At 35.3% G+C, this 25,792-nt stretch overlaps 1 protein-coding gene across 3 annotated transcripts in view; it reads left to right on the top strand.

Moving 5' to 3' along the window:
- ANGPT1 (angiopoietin 1) overlaps positions 1-25,792 on the top strand; it is a 268,345-nt gene that overhangs the window by 206,864 nt on the left and 35,689 nt on the right. For all 3 annotated transcript variants that reach the window (XM_010370816.2, XM_010370817.2, XM_030938246.1), the window contains 3 exons: positions 1,085-1,212; positions 10,081-10,182; positions 19,867-20,033. In XM_010370816.2, coding sequence (XP_010369118.1) covers positions 1,085-1,212; positions 10,081-10,182; positions 19,867-20,033 — 397 coding nt within the window. The remainder of the gene's footprint in view (positions 1-1,084; positions 1,213-10,080; positions 10,183-19,866; positions 20,034-25,792) is intronic.

Below are 25,792 nucleotides of genomic sequence, written 5' to 3'. Positions count from 1 at the left end.
TATTTATTAAGTGATAGGAAACTTTAAGGGCAAGATTACAAAATAGTCTTAATCTTAATTTCTAGGAAAAGGTTAAATAAAACTGACTACTAAAATAATACACAATGGAAAATACTAAATCATGAATATTTTATAAATATAACACACATATCTTTAGCTAAAAAAACGCTATTAAATGTGTGTCATTTTGTACTTTTATTTCATTTGTAAGAAGTTAATAATGGGTAAAGCTCAGTAAATAAAATAAGGTTTTCCTCAGTAGAGACAGTCTCTAACTATTAATAGATTTCCTGTCTTCACTTGACTTCTAGCCTTTACTATGACTCTTCCCCCTGTATAATTTAATTTCAAAGTCTTATTTATGTGATTGTTCTTTTATTTGTGTATCATCTGCCTGATGATTTAACTTCGGGGCATTAAAGAAAGAACAAAGTAAAGTTTGGTTACATTTTCATTGTAGGTAGTTAAGTTGGGTCATAAAGTCTTTTCTACTTCCCAAATCTAATTATTGTAACAGTTGTTGATTCTTTTTGTTTTGTTTTGTTTTGTTGGTAAAATTTTCTAGAAACTCTTCAATATAAAGTTGCAGAAAAACAGTACCACTTGCTTTTTAGTGTTTTAAACTTCCATATTGCATTTTTATGTTTGAATTTATCTTTATCTCTTCCTGCTCCAAAGAGTGCATTAGCAATTTTTTAGACTTTCCTGTGAAATGTAGGTAAGAATGTTTTAGAGATTTTGCAGGAAACTTGATGTAATTGCTACCAATTGAAGATATTACATGCCCAGGTCATTTGTTCCTTGAGTTGATGTTTTGGAAAGGATACACAGAAAAAAAAGTAAGAAATTAAGTAAAATATAAGCATTCAGTTAGAAATGGTTCTACAGCTTTTTCCTTCAGTTTTTTTTTTTTAATTTTGTAAGCTACCTCAAAATCTAGTATTGTCTTTATGATTGAATTTTTTACTATGTGCAATATTGACATTTGTGTGGAGGAAATGAAGACATGCTTAGCTATTATTGGAGTCCATTTGGCTACTAATGGTACTGATATTCACATATTGCAATTTTTTTTTTTTTGCAGTTTTACTAAAGGGAGGAAAAAGAGAGGAAGAGAAACCATTTAGAGACTGTGCAGATGTATATCAAGCTGGTTTTAATAAAAGTGGAATCTACACTATTTATATTAATAATATGCCAGAACCCAAAAAGGTAAAACCAGAAGTGTTTGTTTATGAGATGTAAGCCAGATCCCAGTTGAAGTGCTGGATAATCAGATTGATTTGTGAGCTTGTTAAACTGGAAATATATATAGAGATGCCTGAACTTTTTTCTCCCAGAGATACTCTGTTTCCCAGGTCCATAAAGGATGAAAACCCTATTGTACAGAAATCCCCAACCCCCATAACTTTTCTTTCACACAAAATTTTGCATTTATTCCCTGGTGTTCCTAGGATGTCCCACTGCTCATAAATGTTTGCCTTGTACAGATTACATGTTGAGTTCACGTCTACCGTGAGTGTATGGGAAAGAGAAGCCATCTTCCAAAGACCCAACAATCCAGAGAACACACATCATATAAAGTCAAATACTGCGCAGAGAGGGAGGGGTAGATATAGCTATTTGCAAATTACTGCTCCTGTTAGGATAGGATAAACATTTCCTATCTTACTTCATAATCTTGAAAGAATTTGCTTTCCATATTTACATAAAAGAGTGGGTTGGAGGATCAGATTCATCAGTACGTTGAACAGGACCCAAGGCAAGCTTTGGAGTAAGCAAACATTATCTTCCTGCTGTGACATCTCTTTTGTATACTCTCTGCTACCATTTATTCATTAAATCATCCATCCATGCCTTCATTCAATACTATTAAGTGGATGTCATGCATTTGTCAGGAACATAGATATAGAGCAAACAGTTCCAGTGTAATGATAAAGATAGACAATTATTTAGATAGTTATAAAATACTGTCAATAAGTATAGCAATATAAATGGTCCATTTAAAGCATGGTATGTGGGAAGTTTTGAGGTGAGACAGCCAAAGAGAGTGAGATTAGGCAAGAACCTTGCTCTTTAGTGCCTATGAGTTTTAGCTGGAAGCCCAGTGTCCCAAGTGGACCATGTGCCTTTGCAGAATAAAACAACTGTCCTCCCCTCATGTCCCCACCTAAATTACTTGTCTTTTATCCCCATTTCCTCTGGGGTCTGTGCAATGCTCTTGGAATCTTCTCTGATTCCCTCAGGCAACTTTACATGACTTTCTCACTACCAGAATTCTAAAAGGCAGAGATCGTGCCTTTTATCTTTGATTTCCTGGAACCTAGCATAGTTTCTGGCACATAGTAGGTCTCAATAAATATGTGCTGGAATAAATGAATGAGTAAGTGACATGCTGATGGCAATATCAGCACTTCCATGTAGTGCATAGTAAGTCAGTTTAACTTGCTTAGTCTTCCTGATTGTTCGTCTCCTTTGATAGGCAAAGGAAATGAATCTTGGAGCCCAGTTTGCCAAATGCCACTTAACTGGCAACCCAGGAAGTCTGGACTATAGTCCAGGTCTGATACAGTTCTTCCTTTTACCACTGTCCTCTCTCTCTCTTGATTTCCTTAATGAATCGTTGTTTATGTTAGCTCAAAATGGTTTCTTTTTCCCCTTTGCTGTGAAAAATTTTCTTCTTGAAAGATACCTTCAATGTTGTCTATAAGGGGGTAAAATGTAGGAGTGGAGTGGGCACAGGAGGGAGGAAAGGCAGGAGGCACTGTTCTGTACTTTGCTACCTCAGCCATCTACCAGAGAAGTGTGGTTTTGCCTGATTTTCATTTTTGATTTCTGTGCAAGATTTCATTGAATCCCATGGCTTAAACAAGCAAACAAATGAAAAATGGAAATACAATGGCAAGCCTGGGAATGAGGAGATGAGGATAACTTATTCTAAGGAAGATATCCTAAAATCACACTTAAGCTTAAACTCAATTCACACACACACACATGTCATAAACACGCACCATACACACAGCAGATGAAGTATGTGAGAATTTGTTCTGGAGTAGGAGGTGGAGCTAAAATATTTGCTTTATCATTTCCCTACAGTACTACTCAAGACCGGAAAGAACCTCTACATTATTGTCAGTTCCACTATAGCTTATAATCTGACTATAAAAATAAAATTGACTAAAAATATTAAGTGAACTTCCATTTAGACTCATAGTGATTCTATGATATACATTAATCTAAAAATAATTCATAAGTTTCCAGATCAAGAATATTCACAATTTTAGATTTTTTTTTTTTTTACTTCTCACCAGTACCACCATGTGGCCCATGGGGAAAAGGGTGCAGTGCAAATACAGCTTTAGTCATTCTATGGATTTTAGTTTATATATAACCACAACTACACTCTAGTTTGAAACATGAGATGCAAATGGTACACAGGCTATTTGCAGAACCACTTCTCCTGGTAATGTGAAGAAAAAGATCCCACCTCAATTCATAATCTTGATAGGTTTGCTTTCAATGCTTACATAGAATAGAATGTTGGTGAATCCAATTCACTCCTTCCATGGCTGGCTCCTGGGTTGGTTTCATCAGGAAAGCAAGATTCAAGCTTACGCTTGTACAAAATGATGGGTTTTAAATATGATAGAGCTTTTGGGTTTTCTTTTTTTCTTTTTTTTTTTTTTTTCTTTTGAGACGGAGTCTTGCTCTGTCGCCCAGCCTGGAGTGCAGTGGCCGGATCTCAGCTCACTGCAAGCTCCACCTCCCGGGTTCACGCCATTCTCCTGCCTAAGCCTCCCGAGTAGCTGGGACTACAGGCGCCGCCACCTCGCCCGGCTAATTGTTTGTATTTTTAGTAGAGACGGGGTTTCACCGTGTTAGCCAGGATAGTCTCGATCTCCTGACCTTGTGATCCACCCATCTCGGCCTCCCAAAGTGCTGGGATTACAGGCTTGAGCCACCGCGCCCGGCCTGGGTTTTCTTAAATAAATAAAACTTAGAATATTAAATTCACAAATGTCAAGTATCTACTGAATTAACTTCTGATATTTAGTCTAAAAAAATAATAACCTGAACAAGTTAGCAGTAACATACCTATACGTACCCACAAGGAGCAAATTGTATCACTGCTCTATGGCCCCCATGGCTTTTCAGAGAGAAGAACTTCCCACATTACCTGGTCAGGACTATTGTTAGATTTAGATTTAGTTTTGTTGAAATACTAACAGAGTGTGATGAGAAGGGGAGATAATTGAGCTGAAGAGAGAAAGACTTTGGCCTTCTTCTGGACTTAGATGCTCATTCTCTTGTTTTATTATTTCCCTGTTATAATCATAGATTCTCTTACAAGTAGTAACATTGTTCTATAATGAAGATGGGTATTTCAGACTGACATACATACACATTTTTGCAGGTAAAAAATTGAGTGTTTAATCCCTTAGTATAATGGCATAGCGTAGCACTGGTAAGAACAAATATTGTATGAATTTCCTCAAAAGTAATTTACAAGCTGATTAACAAAATAGCTCAAATGTATTGTGCATTTACAGTTTGCCAGTCTTCTTCTAAGCATATATAGATATATAGATAGATATAATATATACTATATATTATATAGTATATATCTATATATCTACTATGTAGCTATATATCTATATATGCTATATAGATATCTAAATATATATATGCTTACTGTATATGTATGCTTGGTATATGTGTGCATGTGTGTGTATGTGTGTGTATATATATATGTATACTCCTTCATTTACTCTTTTCAACAACCCTATGATATAGAGACTCCCATTATCCCTACTTTAAAAAGATAACCTGCCCCAAACAAATTCTTAGCAAATATTGAACATTGACTTTGAAACAAAGGAATCTCATTCTAGAATACACCCTTTTAATCAGAGGATTAAGCAGGATCATTATGTTAACAATAATTGAAATTGTATCATTTATAATTTTGAATATAAACCTGTTGCCCCATGGGGTGGTAAACACATGTATGACATGTGAGCTATACAGGCAAGGGTTTATGTTTAGAAAATTAGGTAAGTTGATTCATGTTCTCACTATAACTCACCTCATTCTCACCATCCTATAATCTCAGTTTCTTCCATCTTGAAATAAATTGTCAGCATTCTGTCAATCCTATAAAAAGTGCTAGCAAAATTCATCTTTAGGACTTTCACCCTTCCATGTAGACTGTACATTGTAAATAGGAAGGTTGGTGCTACCCCTGCATATGCTTAGCCAAAGCATTGCTCATTATGATGTTTCCAGAAGTTTTGGCAAGGGTAAGAATATCAAGGCAACCCACACAAAAACAGAAGCATCAGATATGCATGGTATAGACCAATAAATAAACTAGGGTTATTAAAGGAAAGTGACAAAACAATGAACAGACACTATTCATCTTGTAGTCAGTGTAAGAGTTGCAAGTATAACAGGATTGTAATACAGTAACTTTTTCAGTTGACATTGCTCTATACCAAAAAAAAAAAAGTCTTTGAAAGTTAGAGAAATGTTATTTTTTCGAATGTAGAAGCCAAAGACGGTTTTGTAGGACTATTTAATTTTTCAAGCAGAAAGAAAATTAGATTTAGGTCATTTCTATATTTACCTTTTGCTTTTATATTATTCATGTCTTGTGTTTATTTTTCTTTCTGAATTCCCTTCAATGTATAGTAGTAGGAAACAGGACTTTTCCTTTCACTTTATGTTTCCAAAATGCCTAGTTTCATCCAAAAAACAAACCATTTAATCATTACTCGGTTTATTGTAAAATATTAAAAATTTGATTCTGAACTCACAATTCCCCTAATTCTTGGAAAAGTACTATAACAAATGGGTTAAGCCCTTTTCATTTATGGTATGGAAAAATAATTAACATTCAGAAGTCTAATCATTCCAACCTCTATGGAACATAAAAGTGTAAAAACTGCGTGAATCAAATTTCCCCGTTTTGTTTGGGTTTAAGCCTCCGTATTATGTTAAGAAGTATTTAATGCTTGAAAGCTTTGACCTTGCCTGGGATAGAAGCCAGTTCAGTCATTTCTTGGATAGAGTTAAGCCTAAGTTATATGATCGATAAATGCAATAGCCATAGTTTATGTAGCAGGGCCTTGTTCACGGAAGGACACTGCCAGATAGCACAGACCACACAATACTGGCAAATGAACTTTTCAAGTCTTTCATGTCTCAAATCTTTCTAAAACCTACCATGTAGTTTTTTGAATTTCCTTCATCTGTTAAGCATAGGGATTTTTTTTTTTCTGACTAAAAATAATAGGCTTTTGTTTTGTCTTTGCTAGAGTGAGCCCAACCTCTTAAATATACATATATATGTGTGTGTGTGTATATATATATGTATACATAATACATATAGAAAGGCGACATGCTCAAAGATTAGTGATGCCAATATTATAATAAATAGAGCCTAGAAATCATAATTATAAGGATAATTTATTGAACTTCTACATGTTTTGGTTTTGTATATTTTCTATTATTTATAATAAATTATAAAATTTCTATACAATGTTATGTAACTATAGTATGTTAGATTTAAATATTATATACATATTAAATATTACATTATATATATATGGTGTATAATGCATGGCATAAATATATATTATGTCATCAGTAATACATGTAAGAGATGGGAGTAGCGTCAATGCCTATTAATGCCAAACGCTATTCTAAAAATTCTATATACATTAGCTCATCAAATTATCAGAAAATATCTAAGAGATACATAGAGAGAGCAGAGGTGGGTTTTGAATCCAGGCAACGTAGCACTCAAGTTGGCGCTGTTAACCAAGATGTTATTCAGCTCCATTGTTTCTATATAACACAAAGAGCAGCTGTTATCATTGATGTTGTTAAGTCTTCGTAAGAATTGGGAAGCATATGTTCAACCCTTTAACCTCTCTGCCCCTCAGCTTCCAACTTAGTAATCTGCCTGGGTAATTTATATTTCCCAATGGTTTTTTTCTCTAGCTCTTTATTTAAGAAGCATTCTCAGCGCATCTGAACATTTACAAGTCACTGGATTCCTCTGTTTAGAAGGAAAGTTGTCTTTTTAAAAAATTTGCGAGTGGTTTAAAAACTAAGATGCCTCTGTTTAGAAGGAAAGTTGTCTTTTTCAAAAATTTGTGAGTGATTTAAAAACTAAGTGCATAGAGTTTTAATAATCTAGGTAACAGTAATTTAAAACCTGTACAGTATAGTTTCCTCTCCGCACTCTACATTTATAAATGTAGTGATTCTTTTCCCTGAGTATATAAGTGGACTTCACAGCTTTGCAAACACAACTTGGCAAACTTTCAGGCAATCAATGTCCATTAGGAAATAAAAATTTGAATAAAAACATTCATTCTGGATTAACAAGTCAGGACACGATCAAATTTAATTGAGAAAATGGTGATATTCGTTGCTTCTAGCAAAATATTTCCTTGATATTTTCACTTCCCTTTTTTTCTCATTTAAATTTCACCAGTAAAGCTCCACTTTGACCACTTCTCTTGAATTACCACCTATGCCCTCTTGAAACTATGCCGTCTGATTTTGTTCCCACAGGAATCCACATTCTCTCTCACCAAGGTCACTAAAGGCTCCTTCATTCAAATTGAAGTTATATTTTATTAATCATTTTTTATTTTGACTTTTCTGAAACCTTTGATGATCACCTCCCCAACTCTAAATCCATCTCTTTCTTAGCATTTCATTAATCAAATTTTCCTATTTTATCTCTCCTGTTCCATCTCTATTTGTTTATCAAATATTCATTCAGTACCCACTACAGGATAGGCACACCTCTAGGTACTGGGGACAGCAGTAAATTGAAAGAAATCCCTGCCCATCTAAAGTTTTCTGATATATTCTATCCTCAGGTGTTCACCAAAGCCCATTCTTTGACTCTTCTCACTCTCTGCCACACACAACTATTTCCAACTTTTTCTTTACTTATTTAAGTAATTGTGTTTGTCTTCATGCTATTAACAAATACTTTTAAGCAGATTATTCCCAATAATTTTCAATTAGGTAGACATAGGGTTCAATTCTGAATCCAGTTCAAATCAATTTTAAATCCCATATCCAGAGTTTATTGTTGAATATAATCAGTGGTAAATTACTGAACAAACTCTGAACTTCAGTATTTTTTCATCTGTAAAATGGAGATGATCATTATACCTACTTCCTACATAGGACTATCATGAGAATAAGTTAGAAAATGCATGTAAGGTGTTTATATTATATGGTCCTTAACAATCATGTCATTGTTAATAGCAATTCCTTTCTTACTTCCTTATGCTCGTATCCATATTTTTATCCTTGGTCTAGATCATCTCAAACGGCTCAATAAACTTTTTTCTTTGGATATCTATGCTACTTCAAAGGCTAAGGTGTCCAAAACTACCATCACTTTCTTTGCTAGCCTTTAAGGTGTCCAAAACTATGATCGTTTTCTTTGCTCGTGTTTTCTTTCTTAAATTTCTCATTTAGATTATTGTCTCCATGATTTTTCGGCCTATTAGAGCCGAAAACTCTGAACTCTGTCTCTTTAATCCTATGGGATCAGTCACTATTGAAACTTTGAGAGGTTTGATAACTGACCCATATTGTATTTATAATAATATCCCCAGCTGTAAGTGAAAACTGATGCCCAAGAATGATTGTTGAGTAAAACAAAAAATAAATGAATAAGTTAATTAGAATTAAGGAAGATAAAAGTGTAGCTAGAGATTATGTTGAGGACTAACAGCAGGAGCAGAAGTTAAAGGATTAGTGGTGGTGGGGACGACTGGGATAGGAATCAAAATTTCAAATGTATAGTCTTGGAGGTGAGTCAATTTCTGGGGTTAATGAAGACATACTGTATGTGTGGCTGTTGTCAAAGTAGGGGGAGAGCCTTGGGAGGAGAGTTGTCCTATTTCATATGCCCACAAGTACTCATGTATATCTTAGACCCTTTCACTCTGAGGAAGTACATGGACAATTTGTTCTTTGCATGATGTGTCTTGCCACTGCTTTTATACCCTTTTTGCTACTTGTGTTCCAAATGCAATGCTTCAGGGAAACCACTTGAGGTTTTTCCTTTAATCAGAGCTTAGCTCTGTGTCTTCATAGCCTGCTTGTTGCTGTTACATCATATCCCACCTTTAGCCAGCCTTCAACATGCTTTAGTATTCAGTTGTTGAGGAATAGTCCCCATTGAATAATCAAGCTGCCACATTCATGCTACGTCAATTATAGTGATTGCTCTCCGAAGATAATCCCATTACAGATATGTTTCTCTTCTTGGGTAGACTCTGGGGGAAATGAGTCAATTTCTAAATAAATACCATTGTATTTTGAATAATTAAAATAAGCATAAGTCTTTGAAAGGTTTGTATAAATTTTCCACATGGGCAAGAAATTCTTGTCACAGTCAGAAGAGATATAGTATGTCATGTTCTCCTGTTACTGCTCATGACTAAAATACAAGCAAATAATACATTCTCCATATGTTATGCCACAAATGTTGCCTCTAATGAAATATTGACTCATCAAGGATAACTATTGTAACATGTACATATATAAGAATTGATAGGCAATGAAATATGTGATAAAGACATGATATTTTAACAATTTTTTTTTATTCTTATTGTACACCCATTTCAATCAATTTAAAGTTTTAAAATTCTGAGTTGTGTGTTTTGGCAATCAAATGGTCTGTAACTTTGGAAATTTGGTAGCATTTCCAAAACTTTGAACATATTCAAATGCTTATTTTCATTTAAAACAAAGATATTTTTAGAATGTTTTATAGTCTGAGATAAAGACTTAATTTTCAGCTGACTAAAATTTGTGCAAGTAATTTATTCATCATTGATGGAATTTAATCAGAAATAACTCAAATATGAATCATAGGAAGAAAAAACCAATAATACATCTAACTTAACATTGTTCAATATAGTAATTTTAGTTTTTGTAATTTACAGACCTGTTCACCTTATTCCTATTTTGAAACATGTAAGATACATGTTTTTAAAGTAGAAGTATTTTTACTTGACTTTGTTTTCCATTTGTCAGGTATTTTGCAATATGGATGTCAATGGGGGAGGTTGGACTGTAATACAACATCGTGAAGATGGAAGTCTAGATTTCCAAAGAGGCTGGAAAGAATATAAAATGGTAAGATGGAAGAATTTATGGTGACTTTTGCTGTTTTATCTTGAACTTATCTTCTCCATACTCTTTGATGAATCTTTGTATTTTTAGGTGGTTCTGAGTTATTTTTGAAATAAAATGATACATTAGTGTTATTATTTTCATTAGACCCAAAACACTCATAAATCATTTTCAGTAAATTATTTCCACATGTGCATCAGAAAGAAAAACGTATTACTGAAATTATTTGGTGAACTGTTGTGTATTGTTTGCGCTTGTTGCTAGTTGAATGAGGGTGGGGGAAGCTAGAACTCAGACCTTCGCTGGGTACGTGAGCCTGACCAAGGGAGCTGTGCAGGGTTGTAGGTTGCGGAACAGGATGGGTAATAGCAATAGCCTCACACACATAACTGGCTAATTGTTGCTGGCTGTTGACTGGAAGCTTCTCCATGTGACCTTTCCATATGGCTAGGCTAAGCTTCTTTCAGTAAAGTGATCCAGGGTTATCAGACTTCTTACATAGCACTTGTCATCCTCCAAAGACAAAGCAGAAGCTTTCAGCCTTTTTTAGTTTTATTAGACCCAGGAATGAAACAGTGTTACCTCCATTGCATTCTGTTGGTTATGGTTGGTCACAGGGAAAGTCCAGATTTAAGGCACGAGGAGTACACAAAGGTATGAACTGTGAGCCATGGTTCACTGGGGTCTGCAAAATAACAGCAGGCATCATCATCATCATCATCATCATCATCATCATCATCATTATCATCATCATCACAGCTCATCTCTTTTTTAATGCTCAATATGCCAGCCCTATATGTAATTTCTTATCTAATTTTTAATATCAGCCCTATTAGCTAACACTATGCCCATTTTAAAAGGAAATAGAGATGAGCAAGGGTTGAAAGAATCTAAAATCCAGTAATCACATAGTCGGTGCCTATAATATTAAATATTAAAATCTGCTGACAGAATGTAAAGGCATAGTAATGCAGGAGAATCTATATTTATGGATTCTCATTCTTTTGCAGCTGAAACCTCTAGATAATTCGTGTCTTGATTTTTTGACAAATTTTCTCTCAACAGGTAGAGAGAAAGAAATGCTATACTAGCCTCGGTTCTGTCTTGATATTCTTGTAGACAGTTTGTAAAAACTATGGTTGATTTGCCTCAGAGTTTGCCCATTAATAGGCTCATAGTTGGTCAAATGACAGTAAATAAGGGGTTTGAATAAATGAACGGAGGTTTCCACTGGTGTCACTGCTTATACATTTTTATCAGATACTCAGTTGAACAGTCTGAAAGCACGTTTAAAAAGTTTGGACTTACACAAAGCTGGAATCCTGATGTCTTTGTTATATCATAAACTCAAGATGGAAAGGCAGGCTGAAGCCAGCAGGATATAATTCCACAGAGATGATTGTGGACTATTTCACCTAGATAAAAAATACCTAAATTAACTGTGAGAAAACAGGGTAAGAGTGACAAATTGCCTTAAGGACTTAGTATTTGAAAGAGGTTTATTTGGTTCTAAGCTCATTTTGAATTAACAAAGATTAATGTACTCAGTATATATTACTAGTAGTTTAGGGGATCACATAAAATGCAGAACTCACTGGTGTCTGCCATGATCTGGTTACATCAAAAATATAGTTTCAATTCTGGAGGTTTTCAAACAAGTTAACTTATCCTAGGGGTTATAAGCAGGATAGGAGGAATTTGGAAATTACATCTGTAACAGGTAAACACCTGGAGAAAAAAAGAATTAGGCATAAACCTGATAGCTATTTTAGTTAACTGGATGGAGGTAGATGGTACTAGAGCCTGCTTCTCAAGATGTGGTCCAGGGACCAGCAGTATTAGCATCCTCTGGAAACTTAATGGAAATACGAATCTCAAGCTCTGGCCCAGATTTACCAAATTAGAATGTGCATTTGAACAATGCCTGAGAGGGTAGTGCAATAATGAATCGAGTAAAATTCCAAGAAGGCAAAATTTGACCAAGTATGAACAAAACTCTCCAATGATTAATCCCAACACTAAATTGACTGCCTATTAAGTGGCAAGCCCTCCCCATCTTCAGTGGAAATAGAAAGTAGATAATTATGTTTTGGAATTGCTATGGAGAATTGGAATGTTAGGTCATATTGAAGGCCTCTTCCTGCCTAGGTGATTCTAAAAATATATGAGGGATAAAAGATTACCTATAAGGCCGGGCGCGGTGGCTCAAGCCTGTAATCCCAGTACTTTGGGAGGCCGAGACGGGCAGATCACGAGGTTAGGAGATCGAGACCATCCTGGCTAACACGATGAAACCCCATCTCTACTAAAAAATACAAAAAACTAGCCGGGAGAGGTGGCGGGCGCCTGTAGTCCCAGCTACTCGGGAGGCTGAGGCAGGAGAATGGCATGAACCCGGGAGGCGGAGCTTGCAGTGAGCTGAGATCGCGCCACTGCACTCCAGCCTGGGTGGCACAGCCAGACTCCATCTCAAAAAAAAAAAAAAAAAAAAAAAAAAAAAAAAAAAAGATTACCTATATTCGAAAAAACAGACTTTGAATTATGTTTATATTAATAGTTACAGGCCAGGCACGGTAGTTCAGGCCTGTAATCCCAGCACTTTGGGAGGCCGAGGTGGGTGGATCAGTAGGTCACGAGATCGAGACCATCTTGGCCAATATGGTGAAACCCCATGTCTACTAAAATAACAAAAAATTAGCCAGGTGTGGTGGTGCATGCCTCCCAGCTACTTGGGAGACTGGGGCAGAGGAATCGCTTGAACCTGGGAGGCGAAGTTTGCAGTGAGCTGAGATCACGACACTGCACTCCAGCCTAGTGACAGAGCAAGACTCCGTCTGAAAAAAAAAAAAAAAAAAATCACTCTGCCATTTACAAGAGGAGTGACTTTTGACAAATCACCTAACCCGCACCTTAGTTTTCTAACTAACTTGTTAAAATAGGACAATGATAATACCTCACCTGCCTCACAGGGATGTTTCAAGGATTAGAAATAATGTAAGTAAAGCACTTTGGCACACTGAATTTTCAGTGAACAGTATTTTTATGATCCAAGTTGAAAACATCAAAGACACCAAAAATTTCACTTAACTATGCCAAAAATACTGTTTTGCAAACCATCTTAATTCATGATTATTTTCACCGCTAAAATGTGATGTGAAGAAGTCATCTGAAAATCAGACTATAGATAGAGACTCAGGCTAATCTGAAATACATTATTATTAAAATTAATGATAACAGAAAAATAAATATAAAGTTGTCATCATGGTGACTTTCCAAAATGGTGAATTCTTAACTGTAAACATCTGCTGCCTTGGCAAGCTAGGCATGTTAAGCAAGAGATACTGACTTGTTAAGTATGGAATCAATTCATGTCTTGTAAGTATTTACCAAATATATCTATTTCTAAGCAATTCTTTTTTCATTATTGGAACAAAACTGAAATTCTTTACTCATCATGTTTTATGGAGTTTACCCCTCCTCCCTTTTTTAAAACAAGAAAGACTATCATGCTTTATTCAAACTTGAAACATTTATCAGATGAATGTCAATTTTGCATGATCAAAAAATGAGATAAGCTCCAAAATTTTGAAACATTCTGGCTAAAAATGAGGCTGAAGAATTTTTTTTTATGGAAAATATTCATCATATGTTACAAGATGGTTAAAACACATGGTAGAAAGTGTTTCGGTTCTTTATCTAGTTTTTCTTTCACCTAAAGACAAAATAACATGACTCCACCAGGAATGGATATAGACTCCTTATGCCAGTTCTTATCAATCACGCCTACTTCTATTTCCTGCATCCAAAGAACTGCCTGCTGACTTCTTCAGCTAAGGGTGTATAATCTTCGGGATAACAAGAACTTGGCATACCCCAACTCTTCTCCAGTCTTTACCAATCTACTATTATATACACTAGGATGCTACATTTCTCCCTTGGGCAATGAGTGCAGAAATCAAGTTTTCTCTCTCTTTCTTTTCTGCCTTTCCTCTCTCCTTCCTTCCCTTCATACTGATTGATATCTATGGGCTGCCTCTTGCTTTGTAAGATTCCCATCACGTGTAATTACAAATATATATTATATATTATCATTATTTTTAAACCTCTGTCAATATGAAAGGTTTACCAATTTTTGGATTCTTGACATTTAAGCCTACAAGTCTCTTACCTAAGTTTAGCTTTCACTTAACCTTCTTCATGAGGAGATTTAGCAAAATCTGGTTTATGGATTTGTAAAGATGTTTGCCTGAAAGGAAAGTCTGGAGTGGGCTTTTTAATGAGGCACTTAGAGAAGGTATTAGTTCTTTCAAGTCATAAGGATACCCTTTAGTGGCCTCCAGCAATAACACTTATCAGCAGTACTTGCACATATAAAGCACAATGAAGCTACGAGTTCCAAATATACCCTAAATGGCCTAATTTTATACTGTAGTAGGCAGTGACTGATGCCCTGGAGACAAACTTGCTTTATTTTGAGAGCAATTACCCCCATAAACAGAACTTCCTATCCACTCAAAAATTTCAGTGTGAGCACCATTCCTTCTGGGAGTTCTTTGTTTCTGGAAAGAAGTCGAGAGCACATTTTCAACTATATTTTAACATCTTCACATTAAAAAAAGAAAAAAGGCATACGAAATTTAAAATTTTGAGATACAAAATTTGTTTCAGTCTTTCTTGGGTTGCCTGTCTCAGCATTTAGAGGAGATGTACCATTCAACTGCATTTGAAAGCGCCCTGAAAGCCACAGCTCTGTCTTATCTGTTTTTTTTTTTTTTAATAATTTGTATAAAAAAAGATGAATCCCATGGAATACATGGACTGTGTCTGGTTTCAATTTTACTCCATCTATAAAAAGTCAACGCTTCCTGTGAGCATTATCAGACAAAACAAATAAAGTATCAGAGACAATTATTTTATTAACTAGGAAAAGCACAAACCGAAATTGAACATTTCTGCAGGTTTTCGCAAAAACTAACAAATGTTGATCTTTCCTTTTCATGTGTTTTTTGAGTAAGATGTGCTTTTTAAGGCCAATTTTAAGTCAGCATTATTTCAGATTAAATTTCAGTGTCTTTTTATCCCTTTATTAGAGAGCTAGAGAAGAAATAAAATCAATTAACAATGTATCTGAGTTACTGAATCAAAACCTTTCAGCGGATTGTGATTGACATCATTAAACATCGTTTTTACAAAAGTACATGACATAGTATCCTTAGATTTTATTCATGAAAAAGAGGAAATTGTAGTGTAATGTTTAATCATTCATTGCTGCTTTTTCAATATCACCACAGAATTTTGTACATACTTTCATTTTTATTTATTTTATTTTATTTTATTTTATTTTATTTTATTTTATTTTATTTTATTTTATTTTATTTTTTGAGACGGAGGCTTGCTCTGTCGCCCAGCCTGGAGTGCTGGAGTGCAGTGGCACGATCTCAGCTCACTGCAACCTCCGCCTCCCAGGTTCACACCATTCTCCTGCCTCAGCCTCCCAAGTAGCTGGGACTACAGGCGCCTGCCACTACGCCCGGCTAATTTTTTGTATTTTTTTTTTTAGTAGAGACGGGTTTTCACTGTGTTAGCCAGGATGGTCTCGATCTCCTCATTTTTATTTTTATGGAAGCTACAGGCTATTTGGGGTAAAATAAAGACCTGCGGTAAACTATTATGTGCCATAATGTGTAAGCCTATTTTGAAGCATATGCATTGGCTGACTCTGTCTTTTAGGCATGAACATGAATTTTTGAAGGACAGTCCCAGACACGTAATCAAAACTTTCCTCCCCATAGGGACCCCAGTATGAAGATGGGATTTTACTCCTGCATTTTTCCTGTGTACCTCGCAAATAATTTGATTTGATTAATATATTCTTTTTAGTTTGCACTTGGAATATCTATTCCAAATCACATTTATATGGATCTCCACCTTCAGTTCATAGCAGACTAACATGTGCAACCTTTTACATGTATAGCTCTTTGAGTCCATCCCAGACATACTGAATCAGAATCTTCATGGGGGGCCTAACCATCTATATTGTTTTAAAAGCCCCACAGCTGTTTCTGATATGCATTCCTGGTTGAAAGCAATTATCACAACTATTAACTTATTAGCATGGTATAAGACTTTAAAAATTACCTCTTTTGTAGCTCCTAAAACTCATGCGATATGGAAAGAGAGGGATTGAAAGAGATAGCACTAAGGGAGAGTTAAAGGAAACAGATACTTTAGTACCTGGAAGCAAACGTAAGAATAAGAAAGTAGTCTGTGCTTTCATTAGTACTATAGTTTAGTCCCAATTGCAATCAGTTGGTTGTAATTTCTTATTTGATAATTAACTTTTTAGATTAAAATGACAATACTGACTTGTATAAACCAACTCTCAATTTAGTATAATAATACATTAGTCCTCTGAGAGGCTTTTAAATAATTATTTCAGTGTCCCTTTATTAATTTTTAGGCTAAGACAGGACCCTAGATTATTATTTTTCCTTTTCTTATACAAAGTAGAAAGGAACTTGCTTCCCTGCATATGACTACAGTCTCATGGAAGAGAAGCAACTAACAAGAAAATTACTATATATTGTGACATATATTTTAACTATAACAACGGCTAGATTTTTAAGTGCTTTCTGTGTATTAGTGCTTGGTTAAGTGCTTCAGGTATATTTTCAATTTTATTCTCAAAACCTTGTATATGAAAATGATGTCTGTAATCCCTGTTTTGCAGACAGAAAAACTGAGGCTCAGAAACAAAGTCGATAGTTCTACAGCAAATATGTGGCAGATCAAGGCTTTAATCTGGAGCCAGAGATAAGGAGTAGAGGTTATTTCATCGAAGCCAAGCCTTTGTCCTACATATCAGATCTGTGGCCGTGCCTGATAAACTCTCCAAAAGACAGTTTATTAATGTGGGAACACAATTTCCCTTCTTTCACGTATTTTTCATCTTGATGATGAAACAGCTGTTTCTGGATCACTACACTTGGCTATTAGAAGGTTTCCTCCCTGTACTGCAGCCATTTTGATTCATTGTACTCAAACACTTTGCTCCCATAATAGAGCATGCTTGGACAGTTTTTTGGGAAGGGGCTCGAAATAAATGTTAGTTTCTAAATGCAAATTATATTTCTTTCTTTTTAGTCGCTTCTTCCTGAAAGACAAAAATGCAAACAACTGTTTAGGAAGGCTTATTTATTTCCATTTAGAGAGAAGTACAGGCCTGCATGTGGAGACAGGGATGGAGGCTCTCCTATGAATGATGCTAATGCTTGTCCATTTCTAAGGCTCACCCAGAATCACTGCATGTTTCCCTGGGGAAGCTGGAGAGTTTTACCCACACAACACTTTCAACAGCATGGAAATATGTGACCCAAAACTTAACACTTCATCATTCCCAGCCTCTTTATTCACATTGAGTATAATTGTTGAATCCCTTTTCAATGACAGCACAGAAAAGGGAATCATCAAGTGGCTAGAGTTTTGACATGTCTGAGCTGCAAAAAAATGCAAGAAAAATCCCAGTGGCCTTCTTCTTCTTCCCAGGGGCTGTTGCAATTGAGAAAGTGCTAACTCTTTGACTTTCAGCCTCCTGTAACTTTCTGTTTTCTTTATGCTTTGGAGAAGGTAAGTTTTGCTCTTCTCCTTGGTAGGTAGCATTGGCTGCCATAAAAATGTGTAAAATTCTTAGCACACCAGAAATTGCTCTAATATTTCTTGCCACTGTGAAACTTTTACAAAGTGTGACTTGAGCATCTTAGGAACAGAGAAGCAAAGAGCCAACGGAGTACTAACTTCAGTGGGTCTTATATCTTTTCTGTGAGCTATGGGTAGATGGTCTTCAGAAGAGTATATATTCAATGCAATCTGGATCAAGTATATTGAGCCTATCAAAAAACTTAGTTAAATTCGGGAATAATAACAGTGTACACATATGTTAATTTTAACTTTAAATATAACAATATACATCACTTACCCATTAATAAAAAAAATAAAACGAGGGCCCAAGCCTGGAATTCTGTGTCATCAGTTCTTTCCTAAAACTTTCCAGTAGTAGAATGCATCCAATCTCTAGTTTCAGTTTTTTAAAAATAGAACAGTACATAAAGACACATGAAAGGCAATATGTTAAAAATTCTTTAAATTTTTTGTATTTTTCCCAGTCTTTTAGAGTTTCAACAATTCCTAATTCAAAAAAAAAAGTTTCAGTAATTTGCTTTTATTGAGCAAATCCGGATATTTATTAAAAAATTAAAACTCTCATGTCCCACTAAGATTTAACTTATTTGCATAACGTTTTATAAATATTGCAATAACTGAACTGGCATAAATGGATTTGGTACCAAACACCTTTGAACTTTGGTAAGTAACTCAGTTGGCGGAAGAGGTAGCACGCAAGTTTGGACACTTTAAGAAATATTTCCTCAACACTTAACTGTATTGTCTACAACAAGAATTGTGCTTGAAGATTAGTTTTCCATGTGTTATTGCAAAATGCTATAATATTTTGTTTTCCTTCCTCCTTACCTCCGTTTCCCCCTCCCTTTCTTGCTTCTTTCATCTATGCTTTTCTTTCTACTTTTTTCTTTGAATTTCAAAAGAACCCTACTGGAATGCTCAGTGCATATCAGCTCTTCACTGGTTTTTGGAAATTCACAAATACAACACAGCTTCTATCATCAGGGAGCTCACAACACAGCCAGTGAAACAAATATGTAGATCAAGAATTACATGGAACTTCAAGCATTGCCAATGAGTATTTTCTGAGGCAATTGTGAATACCCCAAATCTAGAATGCCAGCAAGTTTCTAGTTCTTTCTTTTCCTATGACTAACAGCTCCAACATTAAGCGTTGGCTTTCTTTTGGGACCACTTTTTTCTCCCTACAAAGAATTATTTTGAATACTTAACAACCTTGACTTCACCCAAAGAGAACAATAGACTCATGTTGACATTTAGAAGCCAAGCAGTCAGCTAGGTTCACTCAAGAGCGCTTACAAATCAGCATTCTGCCTCAAAATTCCAATGCCAGTGCAGCTTTGTAAACGATTACAGTCATGGGTTTACAGGGTTGCTTATTAATATTTAAAAATAAGAAAGTTAAAGCTCCAAAAGTCATGGTTCTAGTAATCTATTAGTTTGGTGCAAAAGTAATTGTGGTTTTAACCATTGAAAGTAATAGCAAAAACTGCAATTACTTTTGCACCAACCTAAATATGAAGTTATTGTTGAAACATAATTGCATTTGTGAATAATAATAGTAAAAATAATATTGTTAAATAACTTGTCTAATATCACCCTTATATTGTTCATTGAAAAATCTTTAAACTCTATTCAAAATATTTTGTTAACTAGTTTAGAGACATTTTCAAAAGCAAAACTTGAATTGAGAATTGTTTTCCAGTTAAACCTATTAACTAGATTTATTTTATACAAAATGTCTCATCCACACAGATTTGAATAACAGAGGTTTTATTGTACTAAGTAAGAATTGGACAGAAGCTTTGATGAAGAGAAACAGAGAATTCTTGAAATGTCAATCATTGGAGAAAAAAAGTATAAAATGTAAAACACAAAAAACCTTTACTTTTTAATAATTTTTAATTATTATTTAGAAAATAGTTCAATGCTGAACATTAAAAAAATTCCTCTCTAAAGTAACAACTGCATCTCTATATTGTTTCCCAGGGTTTTGGAAATCCCTCCGGTGAATATTGGCTGGGGAATGAGTTTATTTTTGCCATTACCAGTCAGAGGCAGTACATGCTAAGAATTGAGTTAATGGACTGGGAAGGGAACCGAGCCTATTCACAGTATGACAGATTCCACATAGGAAATGAAAAGCAAAACTATAGGTAAGTCATGTTACAGTGTAGTGCTCAACTACCTTTGACCTAGCCACTTAATAATTGTAGTGGGAAAATGTGAAAAAAAAGAAATGAAAATCATCCTTCAAAATGAAAATTGGGTTTTTCGTCTAGACCTATTACAAAGAGATACAAAAAAGCCTGTAAAGACTTTTTCAAAGATTTAAATTTCAGTTTTCATAGGTTCACTATCTTTGATATTGGCTTAAATTTTAGAGAATGGTGAATGAAGTCAAGCATACTGTTGTTATGTGGCCATTATTATGAAGTTGCAGTGAATTCATATTTATAAAAATGATAAGAGCTTTAAACTCATTGGCTTAAATAATCTCTTCATTCTGAAAAAGATTTTCTAGTTCTACTTTTTTTGATGACTTTTCTTGAATTAGTATTTTTCAAATGATCTTGAAGATGACAAAAGTAAAATTTTATGTATTTGAATGATTTACATAAAAGAGAAGATAAGGCATGAGTTAGAGGTTTTACTTGGTAAATAATCTAAAAAGTAAAAAAAATGGAATAATGGTATCAATATACATAATATGTCATTGCAGATGTAAAAATAGATAAACTATACACTTAATGATACATGTTTCCAATTATCCTTTTTCAATGAGGAGCTTGTCTACTAGGGAAAAATAAACACACAAAAATATGGCTAAGGAAATAATGTGATGTGGTAGATTCATTGCACGAACACTTATTGTGTTACTTCTATGTTCCTGGAATTCTACTGGGCACTGGTCTTACAGATGTCAAAGTCAAGCTTTGTTACTAACTAGGTCACTAAAAACTGGCTGGCATTCCTTGGGAACAGTGAAGATATTTTAGTTACTTTTATACCACTACTCATTAATGCAATTCTTGATGCCTATATAAAATGTCTTTAATTATGTGTGCCTCAGTTTTGTTCTTAGTAAATTAGAGTTGCAATGATTTTTAACTCTCAATATTGGGACTGCTCTACCTCTGTCTTGAAAATTTGATTGTATGAATTAAAGGGTGGGCACATTGCTTCAAATAATTGCAACAATAGCAACCCAACCCTTGTGTGTGTGTGTTGTTTCAACCTGTGTGGTTATCTCATAGTTCAACTCTTTCTGCTGCTTATTTGTCTTTTCAAGACAAACTTTTTTTTTATTTTTTAGAAGTTTGAATTCTGCATCTTTTCGTGGGCACAACTCATTTCATTTTAATGGATTACATATGGGATTGGATCCTTGGAGACATAATAATCATTTTCTCTATAAATAGTAATGATGTCACCATAACAGAGAATGAGAAATAGATCTAAAAGAGTTTATAGACTCATGCTGGGGTTGGTGGGGAAGCAAGGGTGTACTTAATGGCAGCTCAAGAAACCAAAGAAGAGACATTTATAAAATGCAATGGAGTGTAAGAAGAAATGTTTCCAAGGAGGTCAATATTTTGAGAGTTTTATAACAAGAAAAACCACTGTTAAACATCAGGGATACTCTTATGTAAATGTTTTGACCTGAAACTTGAAACTATATGAAACTTGGCTAATGTCAGACAGCCTGACAATAGGACTAGCAAATAATTAGTCTAGTCTTTTTTTTAGGCTCCTGAAGAATTTGCTTTGGTTCCTTTCCAAAATGTCTCTCAGTTCTTCATAGGTGGCTGTGTATGTGTGTGTGTGTGTGCGTACACATGCATATGCATGTGTGTCAGGCTTGGAGGGTGTTGGGGCACAGAGTGTTGGGGAAGGTTTAGGAGGATTGTTGGCATCTGCAGTGCACTTCAGAGTGTATCCTGTGAATGCCATTCTGCCATCTGCATGAGGAAGGAGCACTCACCTCCTCTTAGAGTACCCCACTGCCCTTTTGAGCATTTCTCATTTCTTTGACATCTGTGTGATTTTGTATTCTCACCACACAATAAAGATTTATGATCAAAAAAATAAGTCTTCCCTGCTAGGGTGATGCATACACTCTGATATCCCCATTTTTCTTTCTTGAGAATCAAAATTATAAAGCCAGAAAAAATGTAACAATTTAATTTCAAACCTCTGGTTTTGTGGGAAGGAAAGCTGAGGTTCACACATATTATATATATGTGTGTGTGTGTGTGTGTGTGTGTGTGTATAAAATATTGTGTTATATATAATATTGTATTACATATAATATATAATGTATGATATATAATATATAATATATGATACATTATATATATGAACTCTTCAAGCCTCACACACAGGCATATGCATGTGTACACACACACACACACACACACACACACACACACACACATATGAACCTCATATATATATAATTTTGCCCAAAAAGGAAGAAAGACTTAAAGAAGGGAAGTCTGACTACTACCTCATTCAATGTGGTTTCTGTTCTGTCATGCTGCTGACTTGAAGTTAGTGGTTCTGGCCTCTTTCCTTCAGGGACCTAACAGAAAGTAGATCTGCAGTCATCATCTTCTCATGCAATTCAATATACGATTCATGTTGGCATGAAATGGGAAATGATAACTCATTTAAACACAATGCTTACTCTGGTGAAAGATTCATCAAAATAAATACACTGTAAGATGGTGTTATTCACTTTTTCAAAGAAAAATGCAACAGAAGCCTGAAAACAGAAGCTAAGCCCTTGCAACTTTTCTTCCTGCCTGTATCATCAAGTATGCCCAGTACTGCTTCTCTAGGCCCAGTAATGCCTCCCGTGGCCTCCAGTTAGAACTCCAATTGCCCATCACTGCCTCATGTGCTTTTTCTCCATTCATGTCTCTTCCCTCTGAATTGGCATGTCTCTTTGTGATCAATTGTTTCAAGTATTAATACTAAGATTTGCATAGTATTCCATAATCTATGAAATGATTTTTAACAGTACAAGCATATAAACCTCTTTTGGAGGCAAGTATTATTAGACACATATTTTTTTGAGATGGAGTCTCACTCTATCGCCCAGGCTAGAGTTCTGTGGCTCAATCTCAGCTCACTGCAACCTCCGCCTCACGGGTTCAAGCAATTCTCCTGCCTCAGCCTCCCTAGTAGCTGGGACTACAGGTGCATGCCACCACGCCCGGCTAATTTTTTGTATTTTTAGTAGAGACGGGGTTTCACTGTATTAGACAGGATGGTCTCGATCTCCTAACCTGGCGGGATGTGCCTGCCTCAGCCTCCCGAAGTGCTGGGATTACAGGCATGAGCCACTGCTCTTGGCCTAGACATATTTTAAAAATAAGAAAACTAAGGTTTTGGTCAATTGACTTGGTCAAATTCAACTAAATTCTGACTGAAATATAAAACTATGAAATTCATACTAGGTTTTTGTTTTCTATGTTTTTTCTCTTTTTAATTAAATTCAGAATTTTTTGAGGTTTTATTTTCTAAAACATATTCTATCTTGGAAATTTTGTTTGAAAATTCTTGTAACAGGTGTGGTCCTAATGTATAAACCTAACTGTGTTGTTTTTTAAGAAAAACCTTTATCATGCTCTTGACACATATTAATTAAAAGAAAGTGTTGTGAATGGATAGATGAGCTTATAAATGTGCACATATTACACATATTTTTCTTTTATCCTCTAAGGAAACTCCAAATAATTTTCCCAGATAGAAAATAAAATCTATAGAACCCAAGAGAATATAAATAAGAAAAAATAATAATGTAAGACTGTCATTATAAACATAGCATATGAGCTAACATGTACCAATGTGAAATTATTTAATACTTCCTCTAGAGAGGTAGTATTATCCAGATCTTCATCATCTGACACCCAGACAATTACAGAACCTTCCTGCCTCTCTAGTCTTCATACTCTCAAATATATCTTCCATGCTATTGTTGAGATGATTTTTCTAACAGACAACTTGGTTTTTCCCTCCTTCATATATTTCAAGAGTGTTCAAATATCTGCATGTGAAAGTCTACCACTAAGACTCTTCATGACCTGACCACTACCTAATTATGCACCTTTTGCTGCCATACACTCTCCCTAACTTTACACACCTGGATACCCTTCTCATTAACGGTTATGTCTGGTAACTATTTGCAATTTCCCTAAATCCTCCATGCCTTTGTTTATGCTATATTGTTACTCAACACATAAACTTAAGTTTGTCACATGCATACATCTTAAATCTTTAAGATTCTCTCTTATTCCAGGAGGTCTTCCTTGATATCTGCTGTGGTAGATGTAATGTGTCAACTCATTGCCCCCTTCAATACTAAAGCACTTTTTCCTTCCACCTCCAGGAAATGTTGACTGACAGGTTGCAGCTGAAGTCCCCTTTCCAGGCACTGTTTGTAGTTAAAGAAAAATTAGGCGGGCGTAGTAGCACACACCTATAATCCCAGCTACTCGGGAGGCTGAGGCAAGAGAATCACTTGAACCCGGAAGTGAAGGTTGCAGTGAGCCGAGATTGTGCCATTACACTCCAGTCAGGGCGACAAGAGTGAAATGCTATATCAAAAAAAGAAAAAAATAATAAAGTGACATCACCCAAGATTACTTCTTACAAGATAGATTGTATCTAATGACTGGTCAATATAAGAGTATAAAGACCCTCTTGCCCTTATTTGGGGCAATTCTGAAGAGCCCTTCACGATCCAAAATTCCGCTTGAGATTAACTGAGGTCTTCACCATGACGGCATGTGAGCCCTGCATTTCCCTCTGCTGAGTGGCTGCATGCTTCACTCTGCCACAGATCCTGGGACCTCTCCCTTCTCCACCTCCCTACACTGATTTCCCAGAGAAATGCACCACCCTCATTCTTAGGCCAATTTGGATATTCTGTGTTCCCATCGACTCATAGCACTCTGGATAACTATCCAGGATTCAAATCCTGTTATAAGTCATTAACGAGTGGCTATTAACTCTCTAACTCGTGCTCTCTCTCTCCCCGCAACCCCTCTCTCCCTCCCTTTGAGTGTGTGCATGTGTGCACGTGTGTGTGTGTGTGTTCTAACATTTTAAAGTGTAGAAACCATTTTTGGAAAAATTCAAGATATGTAACTAATTTAGCCAAATTACTAACTAAGCTTACCTATATTTGAGGCACACATACTATGCACCAGATGTCTTGTTTTCACAAGAGAAAACTGAGGCATAGTACTTTGTACAAGGTCACAGACACTGATATGATGACTAGGAGTCCAATTTGAAATTTGGTCTTGTAACTACCCACCATATGGCCATGCTCAAATAAAGACAAGTTCATCAGTTAATTTCTAGAATTAAATAAACTCAAAACACAAATTCTATGATATAGTATATGTTTATTCTAACCCTTCTTCTCTCTTTAATAATTTGAATGCCTTTGAACACATTACCTATCTTTCTAGTTCTCAATTTTCTATTCTTACAAGTTAAAGTATTTGTAAAGCATCTTGCAGCTCAAACATTTCCTACAATAGAACTACCTTTATGTGTGCATCACTACTTTTATTACCTTTCGATTCTTTGATAAAAAATTAAATTTGATCTCTCTAATAAACACTTGAGAATTTATTATCAGTTTAGAGACAGAGTAATGTTTTACTTCTCATGAAAGCTTTGCTTGTTCCAATACATAAGGTTAAAAAAATATAAAACCCCCACTGCAACAATAACTACTTTAAAAATATTTTGATAATAACAGATTTAACATATGGTTGAGGAGATGCTATGTCCACTGGAAGGAGCTCTGGAATAGGAATCAGGATGTGGAGGCTGAGAAGTAATCTAGCTCCTCCACCTGGGAAAATGGCATGGTTGTATTTGTCAGTGTTCA

The sequence above is a fragment of the Rhinopithecus roxellana genome, chromosome 9 (assembly GCF_007565055.1).
Source record: "Rhinopithecus roxellana isolate Shanxi Qingling chromosome 9, ASM756505v1, whole genome shotgun sequence".
Taxonomy (NCBI): domain Eukaryota; kingdom Metazoa; phylum Chordata; class Mammalia; order Primates; family Cercopithecidae; genus Rhinopithecus; species Rhinopithecus roxellana.
Note: the sequence above shows the minus strand (reverse complement) of the source record. Positions and strands in the feature narration are given on the sequence as shown.